At 41.5% G+C, this 22,443-nt stretch overlaps 1 protein-coding gene across 5 annotated transcripts in view; it reads right to left on the bottom strand.

Annotated features, from left to right (window-relative positions):
- Nucleotides 1-21,647, bottom strand: part of satb2 (SATB homeobox 2) — a 57,484-nt gene extending 35,837 nt beyond the window's left edge. For 2 of the 5 annotated variants that reach the window (XM_080903077.1, XM_080903078.1), the window contains exons 1-3: nt 13,861-13,906; nt 13,128-13,251; nt 1,520-1,735 (exon numbers count right to left, since the gene is read on the bottom strand). In XM_080903077.1, the coding sequence (XP_080759203.1) occupies nt 1,520-1,735; nt 13,128-13,251; nt 13,861-13,902 (382 nt within the window). In that variant the 5' untranslated portion in view covers nt 13,903-13,906. Of the gene's footprint in view, nt 1-1,519; nt 1,736-11,830; nt 11,989-13,127; nt 13,252-13,860; nt 13,907-21,187; nt 21,306-21,519 lie in introns of those variants that run through there. The other 3 variants (XM_080903079.1, XM_080903081.1, XM_080903080.1) reach the window with 3 other exon arrangements.
- Nucleotides 21,648-22,443: the final 796 nt, after the last annotated feature.

Below are 22,443 nucleotides of genomic sequence, written 5' to 3'. Positions count from 1 at the left end.
CTGCTCAAAGCCACAGATATTTATGCTGGATCCTAGAGTTTTGCAGAAATATGCAGCATGACTTTTGATGCAAATTTGCATAAAGTCTAGCAAATTTTCACTTTTGCATTCTACATTACTAATTGCTCATTATTTATTTATATAAATAAAATAGAATTACACTTGAATTATATTATACATGGCAGAAAATAAGTAAAAGCAAATAAGGTCCACTATGTAGACCCTAAAATTAAACAGTGTTTCCATCTTTCCCTTTAGTGGTACTCAAAAAGTAATTCTCACAATTCTCATAACATGTATCATTTAAACATTAATACAGAGACTCTAAAAAAAGAAAATAATTCTCTGACCTGAATTTTCCCAGAGCGAGTAAGAGGGTACACATCGTGACCTAAATAACTAACGGTGTGGGGCGTCCCAAAGATGCAAAGATCAGGCTGATTGTTCTGAATGTTTTGTCTAGACTAAGCTCTGTAGTCCACGAGGAGCTGCTCTTTCACTTACTTATCTCTATGCTCCAGAGCAGCTTTGCAATCTGACAATTTTACATTTTCATTCAAGTACACCACCAAATCTCATCCAGCCTGTTTTCAACTAAATACCTTCATTTGATATCAAAGTGCACACTTCAAATAATATCTTGGTCATTAGAATTTTCAGTTAACATAAAACGAGTAATGAATAAAAGGAGTAAATTGAAATTCATGATGTGCAAATGTTTTAAAATCTCAACCAGACAAAGTGTGTAAAAGTGAGTTTAAGAGATTAAAAAAACTGCAAACACCCGGCAACATGAAACCCCAAAACACAGACGGGGAACTGCATCCCCTCGTGCAGCTGCACATTAACAAGAACCAACTTTGACAATGAATGCAGGGATCAATAAGCCACGGTGACTTGTATAAATCTTGTTTATATGGAGCAATCTCCTTTATTTGGTAAGCCTGTGTTATACCGTTCCCCCCAGACTTATACATTAACTGGACAGAAGCAGCTTGAGCATCTCCCCTCAGCACCGCCACATTACTACATGGCACACTGTGCCAAACTCCACTCATGGGCGGGATGTGGTTCACTGTAAAGCCAAAAGCTGCTTTTGGGGTTTGATTAACATAAGCGCTTTAAAACCTCTGACACCGTGATCACACAGCTTTCTCTGATATATATTTTTTTATAATCGAATGATCCACAAACTCAGGGATTTATGGATTTTAAATAATTGCAGTAATCAATAGCTTGATGATCATTTGTTTTCATTAAATAAAAGATGACAGCGTTTAACTTTGACAGTTTAATCCAAACTAATTAATGTATTTCTATGACTTCTATTTCTATATTTTGAAAAAGGAAAAGCCAATTTTGGGGGTAACGTGCTAATAATTTATGCATCAGTACAAGTTACTTTCTTTGTTGCCTGATTGCCAAGACTCTAGAAGTAGTGTTTGTTTTTTGAAAAATCTATCTTCTGATAGAAATTTGCTTTCTTTTATTCACGCCTCGTGATCAATATGAGCCTTACCTCCGAGGGGTCTCAGTGGGGCTCCGTTGTGGCGTATTCGTGGCCCAGTGGGACTCCCGTTGAGCTCCAACCGGCCTTTCTTCCCCGGTGGCGGGAGGCCGCTGAGATCTGGGCTGCCCCCCCTCTGCTCGGGACTGTCCTGGGTGATGGGACTCTCCCCTCCTCGCTCCATCCTCCTCCAGGCTCCCAGAGGATCTCCAGCCAGAGAGAATGAGTCTGCAAAAAAAAAGTTTTACAGTATGATTAGCAGAATTTCAAAAATAAGACACTGATATCTGTATTTTTCAGACGGGCAAAACGAGGAATTTGTTCTCCTGCAAGTTTGTGTATATACAAGTCAAAGCCTGATGTATCATGTTTCTTTGTGCCATAGAAATCCACTTTCCTGCTGCTGTAAACACACACTGCTACACTAAATCTATATTGATTTGTGGCTAACAATTTAGTGCTGTGTGAGTGTTAAATATTTGTCAACCATTTTCAAAGATTTATATCTTCAGTAATTAAAGGGCTTGGGACTGAGCGCTACGGGCAGGAAAACAAAGAAGTCAGGAAGCTCTAAGAGGCAGTTCACAGCACCTATTTATGTTGAATGTTATCTCAGGCTGTTGGGTGGCCTCCTGTGATGCACACAGCACCTCCTCTCCACCACCCGTTTGAACTCTTCATGGATTTTTATGCCACAACGTTATCTTTTGCTTGCTATCTATCTCATAGATCCTTTTTTTATCCCGTTTGTTGTCATAGTTTCCCCGTGCTCCTCTTTCCCCTCACCCCTCACCTGATGGGGTGGCTGCCCCTCCCTGAACTTGGTTCTGCCGGAGGTCGGTTGCTCTTAAAGGAGAGTCCTCCCCGTGGCCTTTAGCTTACAGTATAAAGCTTTTATCAGCATAAATAAAACTCTAGCCAAGAGAACAGATGTCATTTTAAAGGTAAACTGTAAACTTTTTGTATTACACAATGAACTAATTAAATTTCCCATTCCATGTTGCAGTAAATAATGTAATAAATATATTCATAAATTATATTTAAAAGCAAACGAATAAACAAAGGAAAAGAGAGATGGGCAGATTGTATATCTGGGAGCTTCACACTACCCGTGCTATCACATGGTCAGTACCTCATAACATTGCTACCTTTAACAAGTAGGCCTCCATGTGCTGATATACTGATGAGAGCGTGAGCCTCGTGGGCTTCCATCCCCTGATGAGCGCGTGTCAGCCAAAAGTCTAATATAGGATAATGCCATTAGCTCTGCTTCCAAGCCTGACAGGGGACACATGCCAAAGTATCAAAGAGCAGCCAGCTCACTCAGGCCAAATGGACTGCTTTTATTTACATAAGAGCCCTGGACAATATCAGCCGGCATGTGTGACCCTCAGTGAACACAGAGATTAGAAACTGTCAGTAGAAAAAGGCAAACGTGAGGCTTTTTTTTAATTTACTGCACTATTTTCCATACTGTAACTATGCTGTGGGCAGATTTGCAAGCCCAACAGAAACACAGGGTCTTTGGTTTTTGGACACTGGACAGAAATTCACCAGAACAAATGAGGGAGAATCCATGGTTATTGTTTGAATTTCTTAATATTTCTGCAGGCTTTACTGGCGCTGTTTTTATTGTGGTGGTGTCACTCACTCTTCTTCCTCCTCTTTCGTTCCGCCTCGTCTTTTCTCTACCTTCACTACCAAGCTTTCCTTCTTACACAACAACAGCTGAAAAGAAAACAAGCAACCACCACAAGAAGAAGAAAAAAAAGTAAACATACTGACAATCTGAGACGTTTTAAGAGCCTGGGCTAAATTTCAAAATGAATAATAAATTAAAAACATTAGCTTTGGAGTGATTAAAAAGTGTGGGTGGGAGGCACAGAGGCCAAAAATGTAAGCGGCAGAGTTCAATAAAAGTGGCTTAAAGGACAACAAAAAAAAGAAAGAGAAAGACAAGTTCAGAGAGTTACACAGAGTGGAAAGCAGTGGGTTTAAATACGAGTACAATGGTAGCTGTAATTCTCAGTGTGAGGCTTCCTGAGAAAAACAAGAGGCTTTGCAAATAAATCTAACCACTACCAGCGATGAAAAACAACTGAATATAACACAAGACTGAGATCAATTCAGTGGCTGCTGGCAGCTGCAGATGATAAGTGTTACTGTACTTATCAAAATCATTAATGATGCAATTTTTTCCATTCACCCGTTTGATCGGTTTGCACCTACACGTCCTGAGTGGAAGTGCCGTCTGAATGGCAGGGGTTTGGTTTGATTCAAGTCACGTGTATCCGACGGGATTTTCATACTGTTTACTCCACCTTGCAGACCTCCAACAGCACAAGTAATTTGTCACATTTAGCACATTTATCTCTCCTATTTGGTCACAAAGTGCAACAAATAATGAAGTCAACTGTTTTATCTATTTATTTAGTTGCTGCAGTATCTGTGTCACTGATCATAGGTTAGGTTATAGGCAAATATTTTATCCTGAGTGGAAATGTATTTTGAATGGTGGGGGTCAAGAGTTTAGGGTTTGGGATTCTGTGATTGTTGATATTCTGAGAGACAAGCAACATTTCAGAAAGTAGAAAATGTGAAAACGTTACCTTTTAATCCAACTCTCATACATTAATTATCACATTAAGCTTGGCTTTAGGTAGAAAAGTATGTAGAAATTCTAGCCATAGGAGTGCACACCCACACCTTATAAGGATCGTGGGTGCTGGTCCTAACCGTGACCCAGAGGCTATCACAATATGTCATTTCTATTTTTTGGCTTTTTTTTCTCATTCATTCATTTATGAGGTGTGATTGTGCGTCTGACTTATTGTTTTGGAGCTAGGGCTTGTTGGTGTTTTTGTCTTTGACGTCAGAGGGTTCGAAGGATGAAACTATTTCATTTCACTTGTTCTGCCTCTCATTTACAAATAATCCTCCAAAGAGTCTGATTTCATCACCAACAGGTCCCATCCTGCTTAAGCTCCCCACACTGCTACTAGTGATCTCTATCGAGACCTGCACATGCCGACATCTCACCATCTCACCTAAGACTTACATGCAAGAACACACAATCTATGACCAGTTTCTTAATCTCTAAATGCATTCTGCCTCAATTATACTTCATTTGATGCAGGAGATAATGTTACTGAGCCATGCATTTTTTTCTTTCTTGTTAACCTTACTCACTCACTTGGTGGCGTGCCTGAGATAAGACACTCCCGTTAGGACGACAGCAGAATGTCTTTTAGGAATATAGCATTACACTGAGTTGTATTTCTGAGAGAGTTCAACTTTTCCACAACTCTGTTAGCCAAAAAATAACTAAATATTAGTCTTACTAACAGAGTGTAATGACTACAAGTCATTTAAATGATACATTTAGGGTCTGAGTCAATGTTATTGAAGACCAGAAACAAACTTTTCTCTCAATTCTTTAATCCAACTTTTTTTTTTTTTTGCACCGAATACTCAGTTTTGCCTTCTACCAAAATACAGATTTAGGGTGGGGTTGGTGGAGTTGTCTTCCATCAACTCAGCGCTAAGTAGTTTTGAAAGGCTTGATATAGTGTTTCAGCAATTCAGCCCTTCAAGCCCTCCTTTGTCATCATTTCATAATGCACTGAGTGTTTTAAACAGATGACAGATACATGCCAGTTTAGCCCTCACACTTATGCTCTGGTCCCAGATCCAGATGTTTCTGTAATAAGTGCATCGTGTGGTTCGACATTGTCCTGCTGAGATAAGCAAGACCAGGAGTTTCAATCTTATGAGATCTAAGTCATCGAGGGGCTCTAACCCTTTTGCCCTTTTGCATTCTGCAGAAGAGTTTTTGGAAAAGTGTGAATAGATTTTGATATGTCTCAGTTAGACTGATCACTTTCTTTGTTGCGTGCTTGCCAAAACCCAAGATAAGAAAAAAATCAATATTCTCGTTGTCAACAGTTTGAGGGTTAAATGCAGAACTGTTACACAATGACAGTGACACTGTAAGCACCTTTTAAAACAATATATATATATATATATATATGTTTGTATGCTCCTATATTATAGTAGCTGCTATGAGTTTGAATAATTCGGTTTATTCATTTCTTTTAGGATAAAAAAAAATCTAACTTGCAAATTTATGACAGCTGCAGCTCATATCAGCAGTAAAGCTTTGTGCAGGGTAATCTACTTTATAATATATGTAGAGCAAATGTGCAATTATATTTAGGTATTTAGATTTTAATTGAGGCATCGTGCAGAAAGACTGCAGATGATATGCTGGGTGTATCCTAGGTAAAGCTCCACTGTGTGAAAACACTCCATACTTGCTTAATTTAATAGTATTTCAATCTAAATGTACTCAAAGCACCAAACTGGAGCAGACAGCGATGTTCATCATTAACACACTGTTCCCTCAGTTTTTATTTCAGCTGTCTTCCTTGTAAAAACCCTAAAACTGTGTCAAGTGGTGAAAAGTGGTGTGCGTGCGTGTGTGTGTGTGTGTGTGTGTGTGTGTGTGTGTGTGTGTGTGTGTGTGTGTGTGTGTGTGTGTGTGTGTGTGTGTTTGTGTCACTGTATCACGTAAACATCCTGCAACAGACTGATAAATGCTAATCTATTTTATGCAATTATTACAGGCTGGTTTCACAATAGCCTTTTATTATGAAGAATGTCTTTAAGTGAGTGTCTTTACAATGCATCACATGTTAATGGCTTAGACTGTCATTAAAATCATGGATTTAGCCTTCAGAAAGTCAGATCGTTATCATCCGCATCCTAAATTCATCTGCGGTGCATTGTGTGATAAGGTGTGTGATAGTTAAAGCAGTTAATAAAGAGGCGATAAGATGGGCTGTTACATCTTTCTGCTATGGAGACAAGGATCAAATGTAATGTCTTTTTGATAAGGAGAGGGTCATGACACATTTACCAATTTACTACTTCTCTGGCCAACTGTCAGAGCTCTTGGAAAACTGTAAAATGACTTGTTTTTATAACAGCTGATTTTATTTTAGCAGACGTAAGTATTTCTCCTTCTTTTTTTAATCTCACCCTTTAATGCGTGCTCTGAGAGTGTCAGAAAGAGTTCTGTTTGTCCCGCGTAATCTTTGATAGTGGGACAACCTCATGTTTTGATGATAAGCCACTATCAAATTCCACATTATTACTCTGTTCTAGACATAACAAATACATACTGGAGGCCAAGGACGAGATTGCAGAGCAAAAATGAGGACACACCCAGAGAAATAGAAGAGTAGGACACGACAACAAACACACCTATAAACAATGTGTCCAGCTCAAAGACGTAAACACACACAAACAGAGGCTAACGTGTAATTCAAAGCCAGCCTAAACTCTGCAAATCAAGACAGATGACAAACACTGACTGGTAGTCCCGTCCATGTGAAACACACACCGAAGGGTGGCTGGGGTAAGCCGGGAGCCTCTGGTCACCGTTTAATTCTACTTTTTAAAGATGATCGCTGCATCATGTGGGTTTTTATTTTTGTCTCACCTGGATTGTAAGGCTTGTTTAAAAGTGTGGACGCGTGCTCAAAATGTCAGAGCAACGAATGTTTAGAAGATGGACCAAAAGAAGGAACCTCCTGCCTCCCACCTTCACACACACACACACACACACACACACACACACACACACACACACACACACACACACACACACACACACACACACACACACAGTTAATCCCATTGTGATAAGTGTTACAGGAAACAGGGCAGTAAACACCACAGCCCCAGCACTCACTCACTCACTCACTCACACATACACACACACACGCACACGTTGAGATTTTAAACAAAGGCAAAAAGTTGTTAAAAAGTTACAGAGTGAGCCAAGCAGCGGGATAAGCTGCTCAGTCCTCCGTACGCGTATGAAAGCATTAGCAGGAAATCCTCCTGACCTCTAAGACTGCCGTCGTAGAGACGCTTATAGAAGAGAAGCCAAACTTACACAGACTTGCGAGTCTCTCCTGTAACTGCCTGTCCGATATCTCTCTTTACCGTTATGATATGTGTCTGCTAATGAAGGTTTCTGCCTTCAACATGCAAAACCAGCCAGAGAGAGAGAGAGAGCAAGAGGGAGGAAGAGAAAAAGTGACCTATGAGGGCATTATTAGCAATGATAACAGGGGAGAAAGAGAGAGGCGTCACCTATAGGGAAATATCCACAGATACGGCTGTTCTTCCCGTTTGACATCCAGTTTTATAGCAGGGCTATCAAGCTATTGGTTAATGCTTGGCTCTGCAGCACAGATAAAAGAAGGCAAGCAGGCAGGAGGAGGAGGAGGAGTAGGAAGAGGAGGGGGCAAAATTAAAAGCCCTGTCGTCAAAGATGTTCAGAATGTACACACACGTATATGCAGGGAGGCATGAACACGGCATGTGACGCAAAGACTGCCTGAACATTACCCACAGAGAGAAGCGAGCCACTCCCCCCAAAAAGCCAGTTTGGTTCGGTTCAAGTGGATTGATGTGGATCTGATCCTGTGGATCCACCGACTCGGATTTTAAACGTCTGAACTGTTTGACTTCATGGTGTTACTTTTGTCCTGTCTCCCTCGCCCTCAGCCTGTCTCGGCAGATGGCCGCCCCTCCCTGAGTCTGGTTTTCTTTCTAATGTTGTAGGGTCTTTACCTTACAATAGAAAGTGCCTTGAAGTGACATATTGTAGTCAAAGTTGTGTTTCCTTAAAGAACTTCTGAGATTCTGATTTGGGTAAAGTAACATTGTTCCAACACAGAGGTACACCGGCCGAGGTTGCTGCCAATGTGACAACTAATCTATGACGACCTTACCCTAACCCTAATCCGAGGCCCTCAGAGTGTCTTTTATGTTTTAAATTGTTAGAGAAAAAGTTTTCCCTTTCCCCAAAATATAGGGTTACTTATCTTTCTGATACTCTCGAGTCCTTAGTCACACTTTGAGGCAACTGTTGTTGTGGATTGTTGCTATAAAAAATAAAGCTGAGCTGAATTAGTTCACGCCTTTAAAAAAAAATGAAATAAATCAATGACTAGAATTGTTGCCAATTTATTCAAAGTATTTATTTATTTATCGTTGATCAATGAACAGATCATTTTAGCTCAAGTTATCAGCTTACATTCTGAATGTCTGTGGAATTAATGAAACTACAGGGATGCAGTGAATCTGGGATTGTAACCCGGCACTGACACTAAATAGAACACATCTTTCACGTCATTTCTTCCCCCTCTTTGTTTGAAGGAAATTGAAAAATCTTTCATTTAAAAAGTAACCAAACTGTATTAAAGTCTTCTGGCTCTTTGTTACACAGTTTTAAAAATAATTTAGTGAGCTCAAAATTTATGCAACACAGCAGATAAATATCAGCCAGTGATGGTGGGAAATGTCGATGTCAATATCAATCAGTTAGACCAGTATCCCAGCTGAAACTACCAACAGACAGTGCTGCAGAAATGTATTCAGATCCATGTGGCCAGATATTTATTTATTAATCAATCTGGTTCCTGGATGTCTGCAGAAATAATTAAATTAGAGCTAGACCTATTGTGAAGCATGGATTATAAATACCCATAGAGACTTTTTATTTACCTATTACTTATTTTTTGTGGTTTGTTATTTTCTACTTTGCTCCCTGGAGACAAAAGAAAATGTTCATGTTGAAAAAGTAACAGAATTTTTTTGTAGATTTTCAGCTCTTTATTAAAGAGTTTTGGATTATTTGGCCGAAATAAAAGTTGATGTAACACAACAGCTAAATATCGACTACAGATATCAGTAAATATTATCTTATTTATCAGTAAACATGGCTAGTGTTTTCTTCACTGATGTATCAGTGCATCCCTAAATGACGGCACCGGCATTAGGAAGTCAATCTGTTAATTTTGCATCACTTTTACTGACACTAATAATTAATACGTGAGACAATGCAAAGGAATAAAAAATACACTGAGGGGGAAGTTAAAAAAGTGTCACTTTCTAAATGTGTTTTTGAAAGTCTGAAAGCAACATGAGGAACTACATGAACATTTTTATGTGGCGGATTATGAGGAATGATTGCTGTTCGGGAAGGTTACATTAGTGCGGAATTTGCTGTTTATGGCCATCAGATGTGTTACTGTGATGTGGAGAGCATTGGTGTGAGGGGGGAGGCGGGCGGGACGGACCTTTAAGAGAAACACAACTATTTTGAAGCTCTGAGGTGGTTCCACGCACTCAGACACACGCAAACTCACATCCGCGCAGACGGAGTGAAGAAAGAAAGCAGAGTGAGGGGGCGAGACGATGGCCCTTCTGGCAAACATTTTTGGCTCTCTCGTAAACATCTCATTCGATAACGCGAGGATGAAGAGCGAGCATTTACTGCCTCGCCCTTCCATTTGGGAGGATGCGCACGCTCTTCCGCGTAAAGACAGACGCGGAGCCACACAAACCACAGCCAGCGTGCTACACAGACTCTGCTTTAACACATCCAGGGACCACACACTGACTCAGAGCACAGCCACTCACAGCGGGGACGAATGCGGTGCACGAGACGCAAACACATGCGCGTGCTCATCCAAAACGACGATGCTGGACACAACCAGGTTCTTGTAACAGTGAGGAGGTGTAGATTCAAACTGCACTACATCATAAAAAAAAAAAGTTACTGTTACTTTGCCCGCAGAGGAGAGAAGTAGCTGGAGGGAAATGGTAAAATTTTACTGTGACATCCACACACACACTGATGCCAAACCATTCACCACAGCTCACGCAGGCCTCACCAGAATGAGAATAACTGTAGGTATTACTTTAGGGGGTGGGGGGTTCCTCAGGCTTTAAGAGCTTCATTTATGATCACCAGGTCAGTGAGACCATTATGAAACAGGCTGAATGGGAGATATAACAGTGTATATGTGAGCGCACAGAGCAGCAGTGACGCCCATAGCATCATCATCAGCGCCCACACACATTTTCTAATCTAATCTACGGTTCAATAGCACACCTATAATATATGTGAACAGATAGTCGGGTTCATGGAGAAAGAGAGTCCCTGAAATATTTCCAGTGGACCATTTAAGGGTAGATGAAACCTCAGTTTCTTATAGCTGGATAACTCCTGAAAGCCCAAAGTATATCCAGATATTAAAGTTAAGAGAAATAAAGACTTCTCAATAAATGAAAGAATGGCTATTTTTAGGTGTTCGGGCCAAGCTTTAAAAAGCATCACCATCAGGTTTTTATTTTTATTTTTTAAATATACAAAAACAGAGTTAGAGTTCCACACTATCTCCTCCTCTCTCTTCAACTTTTTGAACCTGTGAGTAAACTCTGAGCAGACAGGCAGCCCCAGAAAGCGGCCATCACTGCAGCCGAAACGAATTCATTTTTCCTCGCGGTTGGCTAAAATATATAAATAAATATATAAAATCCTGCATTCCCCCCCCTTTCCCCCTTTCACATACACATATTTTAAAGGAGCTCTGCTGTCTTGAGAGAATGAGAAAAGGTGGACACTGAGGTGCAGCTTGCGCGCACCTTGCTGTCGGCAGTTTTCGTTATTTCATAATTAGAAACTGCAACTCATAAAATGTAAATATTCTAAATATTAATATTAATATTAGTTAGCTTGACCAACCAAAACAACAAAATAAGAAAACGTAGATCACACACACACACACACACACATGTGTGTGTGTGTGTGTGTGTGTGTGTGTGTGTGTGTGTGTGTGTGTGTGTGTGTGTGTGTGTGTGTGTGTGTGTACATATATATATATTAAAAAAGAAAACCTGACGTGTGTGCGAAGGGAAGCTGGCACTTCACGCGAGTCAAACTCCATGAGAAAAACACTCTAAACACGAGCGCTGCTTTGGATTCTTGGTGGTTTGGAGACGAAGAAGGAACTGAGTCAGCCTGCAGTTTCTTAAAGGTCAGAGAGGACGGACAGACTCCAGCATGAGGAACCTCGGCTTTTACGCACAGAGCCGAAATAAAAGGAATCACTTTAAAATCAAGCGAGGGGAAAGGGGGACAGAGCACTGCCTTTCTTTTAGATATGAACTTTGCTTTATTAACAACACATACACAACACTGTTAACTGTGACGTGGAAACAGAAGAAGTGTGGCTTTGTCTTGGGGGGGAAAAGCTTTTTAAAAAGCGTTTGTGTTTAGCAGGACAAACTATTGCTCCTGACATGACGGTCTGCAGAGGGACTGTTTCTCATTTGGAGCCAAACGCATTTGGCTCTGGTTTCTTCTGATTACGCGCAGCAGACATGGAGGCCTTTTACTCCCAAACCTCTTCCTATATCTGAATACTTGAATCTGAATCCCCCCCCCAATATTTTACAGACCTCTAAAGCAGCAGGTAACTTTTAGATTCTGAGTGTGCGATGTGTCGCAGAGGTTAGAAGGCCCCTGTAGCAGCAGGAAACACTTGGACGCCGTCGTACACCTCTCTGCTCCCCTCGCTATGTTTTATTCATCACTCGTCCCGTTTTCTGGTGAATATGTGTCTCTCTGCAAACGAAACAGTGTAAAACTAACGAGGGGTGGTGGTAAGGGGTTATTTAAGCTCAGCACGTGTTAATTTGTAACACCTCTCAAAGTAATTCGTCATGAATTATATTTTTTAGAGGTTAAAAAGTTACAAAGTGAAGAAATCCTGTGACGCATTCTATTTTCCTTCTCTCTAGTTTACCGAAAATATAACTTCATTTTTTGTCTGTGTATTTTAAACCTGAGCACACACACACACACACACACACACACACACACACACACACACACACACACACACACACACACACACACACACACACACACACACAGGGGTGAGTTATCCTGATCCTTTACTTTAAAAATAAAATTAAACATTGCGTTATTTTCACGCTGTTTGTGTTTTTATCAAAGCGCCAATTAATTAATTAATAAAGGGAAGATGTGAACTAAGGGCAAACATTTTTTTTTTTTTAATATCTAAATATGTTTGAAGAATAGCTCGTTCAAAAATGAAAATATAAAATAATAGTACGTAATTTTATAGACATATATAATATTTCTCTATGGATAATATTTCAAACACTTCTTATGAAAGTGACCTCCCGTCAAACACGAAGACTAATTAGGAGAAATAACCCGTATGTAATTAGAAAGCAGAGCGTTTTTCTACATTAAGGAAATTATAGGAAGCCGTGAGCTGTAATTTTCGACACTTTTTGAGGCAGAAATATGATTTTCACTCTCTAATTTTATTTACTTATTATACTTACTTCTACTTAATTATTACTATAAATACTGTTAAAGATAACGTAATGCCAATAGCCTTGAGTATGCAATAATTAGTACATTATTAGTCCTTAAATGGAATGATTACAAGTACAACTTTTACTAATTATCATAGCTATTTTTATTATGTTATTATGAATCACTCACTTTTCGCAAGGAAGCATAAAATCAAAGTCCCTGGAGTTTCCTGTCGGCTGGTTGGATTGTGTAGCATTTGTTTGGACTTTGCAGAGAAATCTCTACATGATCTTACAGTCTTCAGTACAGACTTGCTGCTGACAGTCCGTGTGTGTGTGTGTGTGTGTGTGTGTGTGTGTGTGTGTGTGTGTGTGTGTGTGTGTGTGTGTGTGTGTGTGTACTCACTGTTTACGACGTGTCTGTAGCGCTGCTGCCCGCTGAGGAGGCTTTGTCCATTGATCAGGAGTATTGAATCCAGGGCTGGGCTTTGATTCGACTCCTGGGTCACGCGGGTCCTGTGCTGCTGGGTCTGGAGTCGAGACCGCGCAGGAGATCCACAGAGAAGAAAAGTTGATTTATTGGTAGTGAAGGCTGAAGGGTTTGAGTGTGTGTGTGTGTGTGTGTGGATAGCGCCCAAAGCAGCGGAGCGAGCGGAGATGAGAAGGAAAGAAAAGGGAGAGTTTGTGGACAGCAGCGCACACACGTAAATGTGTTCGGCTCTTTTTGTAAATCTTCGTCCCCTCTTTAAAGCGTCTGCCCGCCTTTTAGCTCAAAAGGCGTCTCTGTGGCACAAGTGTGCTCTCCTCTAAACTCATGGCATCATCCTCGGAAGAGAGAGAGAGAAAATGTTCACAAACAGCGCGACGCACCGCGAAAAAAACGCTATACAGTCCGGGCAAAGAAAAGCAATCTGACCGAAAAGCAAGAAAAGAAAACAACCAGCGAAGTTCGAGTTGCGGTGTCACAGCGGGGTTTAACAACGCAGAGGACCGGTTTCTAATCAGTGTATGTCACTTTCAATCTTTCCTGTGCCAACGGGCGCGCTGACTTGTAAGAGGGAGGAGAGAAGGGAGGAGAGACAAAAGCGGAGGGAAGCGAGGGAGGGTGGAGAGGGGGCGTCAAAAGCGGCTAATCTAACCCATGAACGCGTTTTGTGGGCCGGATCTCTCTCACAGGACATACAGCTCTTCTTCTTCTTCTTCTTCTTCCTCCTTCATATTTGAAGTATTTGGAGATTCAGATGAAGGGAAGGGGGTGGGGTTGTTCGGACTTTATGATCTCTCCTTGCAAAGAGGAGCAGCTGAGTTTTCCTGACTCATATCTCCCTCAGATCTCTGTGCCATAACAAGCGCACACCTATCAGAGCGACCTTGACGCGTGCGCTCTGCTGTCACCTTTTCTTCGATTAGAATGATTGTGCCTCACGCAGCAGTAACTTATCGCGCTGCTATCAGCGCCGCAGCTTTCCTCTAATACCCTCAGGCATGTCAGTATCATCCGAGCTGAAGTCCATGTGCTGATACATGTTAATAAGTAGCCTAATAATAAGTCAAGGATGAACTCTCTCCCTCTCTCTCTGTTCTTATTAGATGGCTCAATAGAACAGCAGTGGGCAGTGCTGTGGGATCCCTGTTAATGATAAACCTGCGACTTGACAGACAGATGCCACTGCGCCCTGTCTAATAGATAAGGGAGCCAGCTAGGGTCAAATGGCCTAAAGGCTTTTTTTTTAACCTTTGTTTTGAAAATATCGTTGTCACGAAGTCACGCAAGACAGAAAAAATGTGGAACAAATGTAGGTGAGAATGAGATTTGTTTTTTGTTTGTTTTAGCTGTGCTGAAGTTCTGCGTGAAAACCTTCAAGATTGTATTTCTGATGTTTATATTAATGCTGTTTTTGAACTATTTTAAAGGCACTACTGTTTCTGCTCTCCGCGTCCTATCCGGCCTGCGTGCGCGCACATTTGCATGCAGCCTCACTGTAAACTGCAAACATGTCGAGGCTCTCGCGCACATTGTTGCAAGCCCATTCGAACTGAGAGAAATGAAGCCATCGGTTTACAACATCTGCAACAGGAACGCACTGCTGGCTGCAGCTTTTTCATGGAGCAAGTAACCGTGCGGCACCGGTGAGGAGAAGAAGTGGGTGAGGAGAAGGGGAGGCGGGGTCACGCATTTACTGCTCTCTCTCACTCTCGGCCTATGGGTTCAGTACTGGGGGAGGCAGCGGGGTCCAACAACAACACGAAAAAAACAGACATAAAGTGTGCGCAAGCAGTACGCCTGCCTGCTGGGGAAAGGAGACGGCACGGGCCTGCATACTGGAGATCTGTTAGTAACAGGTAAAAAGTGGCGCGTGACCACAGATTTATAGCGAAGATCAATCGTGGAAAAGACACTAAACCCCGCAGGGCTTCATTAAGAGAGAGACGCCGGTTGGTTCTTCCCCACTCTCCATCAAGAGGGCGATTATCTTTAACACTCTCCCAAAAACCATAAAACAACAACAGACACATCCTTTCACTCACCTTTCCTCCGAGACCTCGACGGGAACGTGAAGACACCTGGCAGCACCGCCAGCTCCCGCCGACGCGCAGCGAGAATTAAGCGGGACCAGAGAAGCGAAGCGAGAATTAAGTGGCAGAGAGCCAGTCCGCTTCTCGGCGCTCATTCGTCAATAATATTAAATATGATAATGACGGTGATGTCTGCGCTCGCGATGGGGGGGAGTAGCCGGCAACAGCGTGGGACTGCAAGAAATGCAGGCCTCTTAGAGGCGATATGACAAAACGTGTGTGCATAAAAGCGAGAGTGATAAGAGCTTATTGAACATTTCATGAAATGTCAGACGGTTGTTGAAAACGAGCACATTTGTTGGTTTATACTGGGTGTGCTGGATTCTCGCAGAGCTCGTTAGACGTTCAAAACAGGAGCGTTAAAGTCCGTTTAAAGCTTTGTTTCTTACCAGACATGCAGGCTGCTGGATGCAGAGTGAGCGCGGTTTTGGATAATAACGCGCTCCAAACTTTCCCCTCAATACCAAAAAAACCGCATGCGCCCTGAGCTATTATCTTTATTTATGTCAGAATGTTATTTTGAAATTAATTAAAGTCTTGGATACACGACGAACTTCGTCTGAATTTCTCTTCGTTTTTCGATTTTTATTCCCCTTTGTCAGCTATTTTTTGTTTTTGTTTTTTTAATCGCTGATGTGAGCAGTGTCGTGTTCACAGTTTTTTAAAAATCCATCCTTTGAACCAGGCTGTTCAAAGGAAAGTTGCATAAAACAAAATATAATGTGTAATCACTGCAGATGTGGAACAAGGATCACCAGAATAGAGTCAGAGTTCTCCGCGTATCTAAATATTTAAAGTACTTCGTTTGGCTCAAGAAAAAAACAAAACAGATATAATGGGTCCTTATTGTGTAGTTAAATTCCGAGTTTTTTTCCGCAGTTAAACGGGGCCCGAGCGTGTTGTGTTTACCCAAAGAACTGTCCCGTTAATAAGCCGCATCATGTGGCTTTCACCTCCTCATGCGAAGACACCGGGCTGGAGCAGGCGCTCTGAATTATTAAAGGCTGTGGGGACAGAGACTCTCCGCTGCATCACTCACTCAGATTCTTCCCTCTATCTGTTTTCCACTTCTCGGGGAACTGGGAATCTAGGAACGAAGCCAAACAAGCGCAAAAAATAAAATAAAAAAATATGTGGAATAGTATGAAAAATTGATCCCTGAAATATTCCTGATGGAAACGAATTCAAGGGACTGGAGTGAATAATTGATTCCGCAGATCGAAAAGCTCAAGAAGAACGCGAGTGATTAGAGACTAATGTGCTGCAGGTATCATTACTGAGCGAGAGCGCATCTGTCGGGCAGGTAAAGGCCCCGAGGATCCCCACACCCACCCCAAAATAAATAAATAAATAAATAAATAAATATATGCATTTTCCTTGTTTCACATCTAGGGAGCAGAGCAATTTATAGAAAGTGATCTTGTGATTTTAAACAGAGCAGACCTCCGGCACAAAACTCATTTCAAATTCAAGAAGTCAGCGGAATCATTTGGAGAAGAATGCGTCTGGCTTGGATCAGGCGAAAATGACGCATTAATAAATAAGCGCGGTTTGTTTCAGCCTCGAGTTTACACAGTGGAAGCTTATAGGCGCAGGAGCATGTCCGCTGTGGGGACAGTGGGGTTAGCAAGGGCCTTGCACCAGAGCGTCATTAATCTCACAGTGTCCGGTGCCACCTGATGAGCGCGCACAAAGAGCCGCTGATGGAATGTATCGGCGGACATTTACTCACATTACTGCGGCTTTATACTCCCACTCATCTATATTTGGATTCTAATGTTTTACTGTGTACTTAATATCATTTATTATTTTTATAGCTTTATTCACAGATTATGTTTACACATTTCAAAGAGTAAATATGCTAATATGTGTAATACATGTAGAGATGAAGCTGCCAACAACTATATAAAAACTTCTATACATTGATGAATCAATATTCATGATGAAATAATACACATATGATTTAATGAGTACTTCTACTTTAGGTACTTGCAGTATATTTATATATTTGAAGCCTGTAGCGTTCCATTATTATGGAGCTTAAGCAGGATGATGGTTTTGCTTGAGAAAATTGTTCAATCAAAATTGAACAATCACTTTGTAAAACAAATACTCAATATAAAGCCCACTGCCTTCCAGTTCTTGGCATTGTATTTATTCCTTATCAAATGTTTTGTTATTGGCCCCCACCCGTGTCACCCCATTTCAAAATATTCTGGAAACGCCCCTGCGCAACCAAATACAAAGCCGTTTCTTGCCCTTAATCTCAGTGACAGCATCTAAGTGCTCCTCTGAGCTGTTTTGCTTAGACGTAGTCATATTTCTGTGTTTGATCACGAGTGCATGTTTCACATCGCTCTTCGTGCACCACTCAGGCTGTGCCGTGCATTTGCCATCTGGTTCCGTATGGCTTTCCAGCCGCCTGTTGTCACCTTGTTAAGTGCGGGCCAGAGGGGAGCGGAGGCGTCATTTGTGCGAACAGCGCAGCTGTGTGGCGAAGAAGAAAAGAGACGCAGCAGAGGCTCGAGTCCTGATGGGAAGCCGTCAGCGGTTATGTGTCGCGGTTGAGTCGTGAGATGGATTTCAGCTAGTTTAGAAACGCTTAAAAAAATTGTTAGAACTAAGCGCCAAACACTGACTGGATACTGACTTTTTTTTCTTTCTGAAAAACAAATACGAGTAAATCTGAAATAGTTTTAAATTCTTTTTTTTTCTTTTGAAATAAAGATTTGCTTTAATTGTTTAAAAAAAACCGTTTGCAAGACAAACACTAATATTTAAATGTAACTGTCTGATCCTTAATAGAAAGTACTGCCATAATGACAAATTAGGATCAATACACACAAAAGCAACACGGAGTACGAACTGACTGACAGCATGACGCTGATCACCTATCAGGCTGTCGTACATTCTTTTCTTAAAAACATAAAACGAATAAATAAAATATAAGTTTTTAGAAAATATATACAAAACATAAGGGAAACTCTTGACTGGAGCTTCTTCTGGACTTCCTGATGAGACCACGTGTTTCTTAACTCCACAGAAAAGATCATTTATTGACGTGAATGGTGAAAGAAGGGTGGAAATAATTCTCTCAGATATAAACTGACCCCAAAATTAAAAAGAGAAGAAAAATTGTGAATTTAAGAGGCAGAAATGATGTCGGAAATATTAAAGTTAAAATTCCAAAATGCCGGAATTGCTCATTTTATGACAACAAAATCGAACCGGCATAGTATTTAATAATAATAATAATAATAATAATAATAATAATAATAATAATAATAATAATAATAATAATAATAACTGGAACAGTAGTATAAGTAATAATATTGACGATACTAATAATAATAACAATAAGAATAATAATTATTATTCTTATTGTTGTTGTTGTTGTTGTTAATAACAATAATAAAATGTAAAAGTCCAAACTAATATTGCGTCATTAATATCATTTAAAAATATTTATAAACTCGCTTGTTTTGCTGAATGTTATTTGGATTTATTATTATTAGTGGGAATAGTTGTAGTATTAGTATTATTACTACATTGCGGCGTTCTGTTAGGGCCGACTCAAACGTGTTGTAACTTGCGTTTTCCAGTTTTTCCGCTAAATTAAGCGGCCATGTTTCGAATCAGCGCTAATTGAAAACGAAAGTAAGTCAGCCCTAACGAACAGCAGGCCTGTGACCCGAAGCAGACCATTAAACAAAAAGCTCCGAGCGAACATAAATACGTTTTTCACAAACACCCATTTCACATTTGTTTGTTTGCGCTTTGCTTGATTGGAGCGAATGAGGGGAAATGAAAGGTACGGGCCTGAAGCTTAAAGCAGGCCACCTCCTCACTGCTCCAACAGTATCCCGTTAAGACACTTAATGAACGGAGTATTTAAGTTTGGGTTGTTTTTGTTTTACTTTTTTTTACTCTGTCTAATACGTCAGCTCCAAAAATGCTGTGAGATTTAAAGCGTAAAGTATGAGCCAATGAGGCCCAAATGGCTTGTTTTTAAGGATGTATCTCCTTTCCGTCAAGGATTAATTTGTCTTTTACGGCACTTTCAACCCTTTTTTCCAAATTGCTTCCATGCAGAGGTCACGACTCACGAGTCCATTATTGCACCTTCACACCATTTCTCACTGGATCACTGCTTTTACTCTGAAAGCATTAGCACCACAAACACCAGTTTGGAGGGGGGGGGATTATATTAAAATAAAAATACATATATTAAAAAATGCCGACTCTTTAATATTAATAACCAATTAGATAGATAGAACAGCTAGTGTCATATTATATATGTAATATGATTATTTTATACTATATACTGTCATATTATGAACATTATAAAAATGAGAAAAGCTCTAATAACTTCTAAGAATCCTGGGCTGATTAGATCTTATGATGATGGAAAAGTGTTGCAGAAGGATCAGAGGAACAAAATCTTCCTAATAGCAGCTGATTAAGAAGAAGAAGAAAGTGTGTACATTATTGTACTTTATTGAGCCCCATGGGGAAATTGCTCTCTGCATTTAACCCATTCACTCAGTGAAGCAGTGGGCAGCCATTGGGCGCCCGGGGAGCAGTGTGTAGGGATGGTACCTTGCTCAGGGGTACCTCAGGGTAGCTGTTAAGGGGAATCGAACCCCCGACCTTCCGATCATGGGGCAACCACTCTACCTACTGAGCTATCCCTGCCCATTAAGCATAATCACTGCTGTCAATGCTGCTATTTCTACTGAAAGTGGCTAAAATGCTTTTGCACTGACCAGCTTTAGAAAATGACATCCAAACATAGAAACCCTTTGCAGATTTTACCTTTTCCAGTATTATTAAGGAATTCAACAGCAGATTCAACTTTTTATTTTCCTTTGAGGCACACATATCCAAGGAAAATCAAGTCAGAATCATTTAACAGACTTGGCAGTAACAGGTTGACCTTTAGATTCCAAAACAAAGTGCAGGAGGTTCGTCGTGGGAGCAAATTGCATCTATCAGCTACACCAGCTATAATGCCCTCATGCCTATCTCGGGGTCTCAGCGTCTGGGCTCCTTGAGCTCCGATATGCAACACAGAGGACTGTTTTCCTTTCGGTAAAAGCCGTGGCCCTCGCTGGCAGCCCCCGCCACCTCTTTTCCTCCCAATAAGTTCTTACCTGAAATCAAATCCGGCTGCTTAACGAGGGGAGAGCGAGTTGGAGGGAGAAAGGCAATTGTGAGCGTCAGCACTCTGCACTATGTCATTGGGCACAAGTATTTGACAGCTGGAATGATCTATAAATACTTCATTAAAGTGTGTACGAGCTCCCTTCTCTTGTGCCTCATGGTCCACTTCTGGTAAGATTTACAAATGATAACATAAACAAAAAAAAGAAAAAGAAATTCAATTCTCATTTGAAAAGAATTGGAGGAGGAGGAGGAGAGGGGGGTTTGATTGGCGCCCATGAGCAACAAAACAGCGGAGGTCTCTGTAATGAGGTTTGGAAAGTGTGTTCAGTGTTTGAGGGGCCAGGGTTTACTTGACCTGCCAGAGGGATTCTCTTCCAAAATGGACAGAGAGCCAGACGCAGAGCTCAGCTGTCCAGGCGTTCACCACCAGCTACACTAAATCTGTTAGGAAATATGGGAAAGAGTACCCGAGCTTCTCTAAGGGCCGCAGACAAATGAGGTGGACTCATCAAAAAAGGTGAGCCTAATTCCTCCTGCAGCTTGGCCCTTAATATTTAGCCTCGGTGAAATAAAAAATTAAGCCCTCTCGCTGCCTTTTTGTTTTCCCCCCACCATGAAATGTATCCCTTGTAGCCCCTAGATTGAGACACCCAACATACAGGACAGCCACGCCAGTAAAACAAAATGCTCTCTGCCTCTAAGATCATTTGTCCTTGCACTCACACTGACTCGTAAAACCACTTTAACTTCAGCTGCGTTTCTGCGTCGCTCTAAGGCTGACACAATCACGCTGGCAAACACTCCCCACGTCAAGCTGTCTGTACTAATAAACAAGGCGGTCGGCCTCGTATTCCTGCGAGCCCCGTGTCCAGAGCGGCCTGATGTGTGCAGGAAATGGATATGCTTTAAAAGTGTCTGCTGGGGCAGAGGAGAGAGTGAAAAATGGAATCAGAGAGAGGTCACAGGTCACACTGCTACCAACTGAAACAACAGGGTTGGGGGTAAAACTGTACATACGAAAAGCCCGCCCACAAAACACGCATACGGGCTCTTACCATGAAGCATGCTGGTCCTCGGAGGCTGCTGGACACGCGTGCTCCACGGTCCCTGTCACAGTTTTCCCACACATCTCGTCTCTGACTCCTCGACCACCAGGACACAGACGAGCAAACAGCCTTGCGGGTAAACAAGGGTGTGTGAGGTATAGTGTAGTGGATGGTTTCACTTTGCAGGTCTCCCCCCTGGGTGGGTGGAGCCAGTGCATTCAAAGTAAATGTCAATCATTTACTGTCAGACACCAGCAGAGAAGCTTTTGTCTCTTAGAGTAAATCCCTTTGATTTGTCTAAAGGAAGTCAATGATTGAAAACACGCACCGAAGGAAACCTATACTGGGCTGTCGAGTATTTAGTGTGTGTAAATACGCGAATGTGTGTGTCTGTGTGTGTTCTGTGGGATTCCTGAGCGGCCGTCAGAGCGATCAGCCTGGCTGCGCCGAGTCTGCGGGGTCAGAGGTGACCTCGGTGCTGTGATCTTGTGTTTGTTATTGCTGTGCTGCCCTTGGACGGGTTAACATAGCACACACTGCATCAGCTGGTCTGTGCACTTCCTGTCTCGCTCACACACACACACACACACACACACTGCTCAGCCACAAGGCCTGTGAGAGCCGTCTGAGGGTCACTTCCACATGTGTTGATGGGCCCTGAGTGAGCTAATCTAAACTGGTGAAATGTTATCCTACTACAGGGAGGACAGGAGCTCAGCTGGCCCCCACTGCTGCTCTCTTCATCCTCTAATGTGCAGGAGAACATGGAGAGATTTAGTTATGCATGTTACTGTGGTTCAGTGGAATATTTTACCTTGTCACTTTTTTTACATTTTCATTTAAGATATTTTCCAGAAAACACAGGTTTGGATCCATAGTTGCTAGTTTGAGCTAACTGGGACATGGACTGCTTCCTCTTACTCTTTCATTTTA

Source organism: Rhamphochromis sp. 'chilingali' (genome assembly GCF_963969265.1).
Source record: "Rhamphochromis sp. 'chilingali' genome assembly, chromosome: 14".
In the NCBI taxonomy this organism is placed as follows: domain Eukaryota; kingdom Metazoa; phylum Chordata; class Actinopteri; order Cichliformes; family Cichlidae; genus Rhamphochromis; species Rhamphochromis sp. 'chilingali'.
Note: the sequence above shows the minus strand (reverse complement) of the source record. Positions and strands in the feature narration are given on the sequence as shown.